The sequence below is a fragment of the Oncorhynchus kisutch genome, unplaced genomic scaffold (assembly GCF_002021735.2).
Source record: "Oncorhynchus kisutch isolate 150728-3 unplaced genomic scaffold, Okis_V2 scaffold1244, whole genome shotgun sequence".
Classification (NCBI taxonomy): domain Eukaryota; kingdom Metazoa; phylum Chordata; class Actinopteri; order Salmoniformes; family Salmonidae; genus Oncorhynchus; species Oncorhynchus kisutch.
Window position 1 is genome coordinate 68,192 of NW_022263189.1, and position 5,950 is coordinate 74,141.

The 5,950-nt window shown below is 41.3% G+C and overlaps 1 protein-coding gene across 1 annotated transcript; it reads left to right on the forward strand.

Moving 5' to 3' along the window:
* The first annotated feature begins 666 nt into the window (after positions 1 to 666).
* Positions 667 to 1,491, forward strand: LOC116365459 (TOG array regulator of axonemal microtubules protein 1-like). Its single transcript, XM_031818063.1, has 3 exons — positions 667 to 782; positions 981 to 1,085; positions 1,237 to 1,491. The coding sequence occupies exons 2-3, from the start codon at positions 1,017 to 1,019 to the stop codon at positions 1,474 to 1,476; spliced, it is 309 nt and encodes a 102-aa protein (XP_031673923.1). The 5' UTR covers positions 667 to 782; positions 981 to 1,016; the 3' UTR covers positions 1,477 to 1,491.
* Positions 1,492 to 5,950: the final 4,459 nt, after the last annotated feature.

Sequence of the window (5,950 nt, forward strand, 5' to 3'; positions counted from 1 at the left end):
ATGTATATACTAGTCTCTATGTATTTCTATGATGGGAGCATTCTTTTCTGGTCTATACCAAAGGTGGTACATGAGGTGAAGGCCGTGGGCAGGAGAAGTTTGTGCTCGGCCATGTCCACAGGGGAAATAGCCACCAGTTCTCTGGGAAGACTGAGCTCAGTGGATATGAACACCCCTGCTGAGCTCCGTGACTACTTGTATGTTGGGACCCCGGGCAAAGTTGCGTGACAGCCCATCCCAGGCCTGCCCCCTTTGCCCTGGGTCACAGGAGCAAACTGCCTCGGCCTATAAGGTTCCTTAGCTTGCCAAAGGCTGCCACCGGCTCAGGTCAGTCCCTCTCATGTACTCACACTAATGTAAATTAGACAGGGAGATGAAGCTAGGTAGATTGATAGAAAAACAGTAGGAAGGGAAGAGACACAAATGGCTTTAGCCCAGGGCCACACTTGATTTGCCTGTTTCACAGTGAGATAACCTTTACTCAAGGCTAATTGGACCCTTCTTCTGAGCAGGGTGCGCACCAAAATATATGTGCTAAATTTAAAATGATATCATAATGAACTAGTGTTAAAAGCTACAAACAGATATGGAAATGAGTAAATACATAAATAAATACATACAGTTCATAGAGAGATAGATGTCTGCTGTCAACCCATAGACAAGATGGCAGCCAGTGAGCCAAAGGGCCAAATAAAGACCCAGGCCAGATTGCAGCCCCTGTCCAACCCAGAGCAGGCCCTGACTAAGACCTTCAAGCTGCTCCACTCTGCCTCTGATGACTGGTGAGCATTCACTGTAGACAAGACCAATGGAGCTAGGCTAAAGGAAGCACAGTGTAGTGTCCTTGGAAATGTAGATTTGAGCTACAGAGCGTAGAAACTTCTGAATTTAAGAGACCAGAGTCCTAATTGATGAACATCATTATAATGTTTTTGGAAAATGTTGTGGAAAATGCTTACGTTTCTTTCACTGAATTGCAGGGAGAAGAAGATCGAGGGCTTGACCTTCTCCGTGTGATGGCTCAGAACCACATGGACATACTGATGCCTAAACTCCATGATATCTGCCTTGCCATTATAAATGAGGTAGCTGTATTCATTCACTGCCCTATTCATTCATCTGCACAAATCTGCTACATTTGGAGAACAAGTCAAATTATTGTGTCATGTTTCTGATGTTCGTGGGTTGTTCTGCTCAACATTAATAGCTGGGCCTGTGTGTGTTATTATGATTCAGGTGAAGAACCTGCGCTCTGCAGTGTCCTGTGCTGCCATGGCCACACTGGGGGACATGTACGTCCACCTCCAGAGGGCCATGGACAGTGAGGTGGAGGGGACGGCACGCGTGCTGCTGCACAAAGCCAGCGAGGCCAACGCCTTCATCCGGCAGGGCGCCAACTTTTCCCTGGGTCACATGGTGCAGAGCTGCACCCCTACCCGTGTCATGAATGCCTTGCTGGTCGGTGGGCTGAGGTAAAGAGGGAGAGGGGTCAATTAACACTCACTAAGGGGTAGATCCGGACTTCCACAAATTGTCCCATTATCCAAACCTATATAAAATATATTTTGATTTGTTTAACACTTTTTTCTTACTACAGGATTCCAATTGTGCTATTTCATAGTTTTGATGTGTTCACTATTATTCTAAACTGTAAAAAATTGTAAAAATAAAGAAAAACCCTTAAATGAGTAGGTGTGTCCAGACTTTTGACTGGTACTGTATATATTGTGATAATGCAAATATGGTACAATCCAGGGGTGCAAAGCTTTTTGTGTTACGGTTTTCTAAGTGTGGTGAAGGAGAGTCGGACCAAACTGCAGCGTGTCGATTGTGATCCATGTTTATTTAAACAAACGTAAACACGACTAAACACGAACACTACAAAAACAATAAACGAAACCCGAAAACAGCCTATACTTGTGTCAACTAACATCAAACAAGGACATCAAGACACTCAGGACAAATAGGACAATCACCCACAACAAACTCAAAGAATATGGCTGCCTAAATATGGTTCCCATTCAGAGACAACGATAAGCACCTGCCTCTAATTGAGAACCACTCCAGACAGCCATAGACCTTGCTAGATAACCCCACTAGCTACAATCCCAAAAACATACACACCAAACCCCAAGACAAAACACACCACAATACAAAAACTCCATGCCACACCCTGGCCTGACCCAATAATGAAGAAAACACAGAATACTTAGACCAGGGCGTGACACATGGAGACTTACCCAGAAAGACTCACAGCTTTAATCGCTGCCAAAGGTGATTCTAACATGTATTGTGAATACTTACGTGAATTAGATATTTCTGTATTTCATTTTCAATACATTTGAGAAAAAAATTAAACATGTTTTCACTTTGTCATTATGGGGTATTGTCTGTAGCTGGTTGAGATAAAACATTTAAAAAACTATAATTTAATCCATTTGGAACTCAGGCTGTAAGAAAACAAAATGAGGAATAAGTTAAGGGGTATGAACACCTTCTGAAGGCACTGTATATCTGCAAGAAAGTGATAAATGAGCGACTCTTTGAAAGGGGGTCATATATACTTTGCCTTATAAAAAGTTTAAAAAGCTATCATGCTATAATCGGCATTGTTTCTCAGACCAAATCTTCATTCTGGTTTAAACAAAGCAATCTGATCATGCTCCAGTAATTACACGCTACAGGGATTTTTTTTAAATGGCTTCTGCAAAGCACATCCACACGTCCAATCAACATCCACACATTGATTTCATTCTTCGGGTCTTTATTCAAACACAAACATACTTGGAATAAAATGGGGTCAAGTTTGGACGGTCGTAAATATGCAAATAGGCAATATTGTACATTTCAGGACCATGGACAGCAGCAATATCGGCATAGTGATATCTGTCATCCAGCACCACATAACAGTAGACAGCAGCCATCTCATGTGAAGTTGGCACTGGGGAAATCCCATGTAATGAGAAGCGAGGCCAAGGAGGCAAAAGACTGAAGGACAAGACTCCCACAAGAACTCTATGCTAAACTGTTCTGCCACATTCATTTCAAATGTTACATCTTTAGATTTGTAAATAATAGGGAATACGTCTGCAAATAATTTAAACTGTTTATTCAAACTACACTGTACAGCTTTTGTGTGTCTGTGCATCGTAGGTACAACTGTAAGCAATTCCGTTCTCAAATGTCTGTTTAATGTGAGAAACAACATGAAAAACACCTGTTAGACCATTACAATGCGGACTGTCGTGCATTTTTACTATTACCAACAAGACAACGAAGTGATACGTGTCATGGAGACTTATAACGGATACTTTCCAAACCTCAAAAGTTCCTTCGCTGAGTGATATTGTTTACTACACTATTATGCATACAATCCAAGTCATACGTTTATTGTCATTCATACTCTTATTTTTAACCGAATATCATTGCAAAAGTGTTCATTGTGTCAATTCAGAGCTCGGAAATATTGGAATAATGTGATTAAGGGGACTGACACTCAAGGCACACAACAGGATAACACAACAACCACATTTTCAATTGACAATCATTGCTTTAAATGGATGTGGTCGATTGTTTATATATGCCTACACAAATCTATGTATTTAACTTGTAAACCAAGGTTGGATTAGTTGGTCTGTTCTAATTGCAGCATATTGAACGACTCCACCATCATTGATCATTCGCGACTTTAAGTCATTCCTGTTATCTCTAGAGCATCCCGTATATATATAGCGCCGCATTACTTCCCCATCTTACCATGGATAGGGTTGGTGCATTCCGGAGTTCATTTATGGTCCCACAAAGGTAATCTTTGGATAAATTCATTTTAGCATACTGTAAATGCCTGTGCATAATGTGCATAACATAGCATAATTATTTTCATTATCTTCCAAGGAATTCTGTAGAAGCAGCCTTTATTTTCAGACTCTGCAGGCCTGCTGGGAGGAAACATATTACAATAAACAGGTAAGATTCATCCCACAAAAACATAAACAACAGAAAGAGAGTTGTATTTCAAGACAATTTAGAGAAGGTGGTCATAAGAGTTCTTAATATCACTTGCAAATTGTGAGGCATGAGCAGTTGTGAAATGTTGCGAGAGGCCCTTCTGAAAGAACATGATATGAATGAACATACAATATACTTTAAAAAAAGTATTGTAAGGCTTGAGACAATTAAGACATGGATTATGTATGTGTGCCATTCAGAGGGTGAATGGGCAAGACAAAATATTTACATGCCTTTCAACGGGGCATGGTAGTAGGTGCCAGGGGTACCTGTTTATGTCAAGAACTGCAACGCTGCTGGGTTTTTTACGCTCAACAGTTTCCCGTGTGTATCAAGAATGGTCCACCACTCAAAAGACATACAGCCAACTTGACACAACTGTGGGAAGCATTGGAGTCAACATGGGCCAGCATTGTACACTTCAGTACATTAATAGTATTGGTACTGTGTTCTTGCCGTAACCTGTAAAGCTGGCGCAGCCTGCGAGGCAGTGGGAGGTGTAGGTGATGCCGTTGTCTGAACACACAGGGTCCCACTCCCCAGCCAAGCAGTAGCAGTCTCTGTTACACTCTGACAACAGGCTGCCATCGTACACCAGGGGACCTGGGGGACAGAGAAAATGGCTGGTAATAATGATGTTTAAATAATTGTTGCTGAACTATCATTGACACAGGCACAGTGACAAAACAGCCAGGAATCCTGGCTCTGTAACAACCATAATGTATATTCCCACAAGAGGGAGCCCCGGCACAAGCCCATGTGTGTTTTGGTCAAACTCTCCCTCATATTCCACTGATCAAAACGTTTGTTTTTATCAACCCACAACCAACCAATCAGATGTCATATTTACTCGTTGTAGGACACGGACAGACCAGCCACCTGAACGTTGTCACACTTAGTGCCAGACTGCAGAGGGAGGAGGAGGTAGGCCATGAAGGAGGTGACGAAAGACAGCTGGGCTCCAGACACAACGCCAAGCTTATACCTCTTCATCAGTAGACCTCCCAGGAATATCCCCACTGCACCCACTATTACCAACAAGACAACGAAGTGATACGTGTCATGGAGACTTATAACGGATACTTTCCAAACACCTAAAGTTCCAAACACCTAAAGTATCGCTGAGCGATACTGTTTACTACACTATTATGCATACAATCCAAATCATACGTTTATTGTCATTCATACTCTTATTTTTAACCGAATATCTTTGCAAAGGTGTTCCTTGTGTCAATTCAGAGCTTGGAAATATTGTAATAATGTGCTTAAGAGGATAACAGGATAACACAACAACCACATTTTCAATTGACAATCATTGCTTTAAATGGATGTGGTCGATAGATTTGTATAGGTGGAGCAGTGTGATGTTGTTCCCCTAGATTATTCACCAAATTGCACACAAGGACCAATTCAAATAGGCCAGGTCAGAGGGGATGTTAATAATTTGATAATAATAATAATTCAGTGTATTTTTTTTATTGAATTACAGCTGCATATCTAATGATTTTCTTTGGTGTAAAAACACTTTTCCATATCAATATTGTACATACATGTGATTGTATATTTGGTTTGGCCCATCGCAGGTTATCTGTATTTCCATACCCCCTTATTGTTCTCTTTTGCCTGACCTCGGCTTGCAAGGTAAGTTGTCCTTGGCTCCGAAATTGTTCAATATAAAACCGTGGTAATGTTACACAAGGTACTGTTATGCATCATAAATTTGTTACAATGTGGATAATATAAAGATTTATGTTAACAAGGTTCACAAAGCTCGCTAACTAGGGTATCTATTGTAACTTGTGAGTACTTGGGACAGTGTTTGAGTGAGTGTCCATGTGCATGCGCAGGTGCCTGAGAGCTAGTACTGCGCCAAGGGTAACATAATGTGTGTTGTCTCTTCGTGTGCAGGGCAAATAAAAATAATTCAACTAGCAGACCTCCA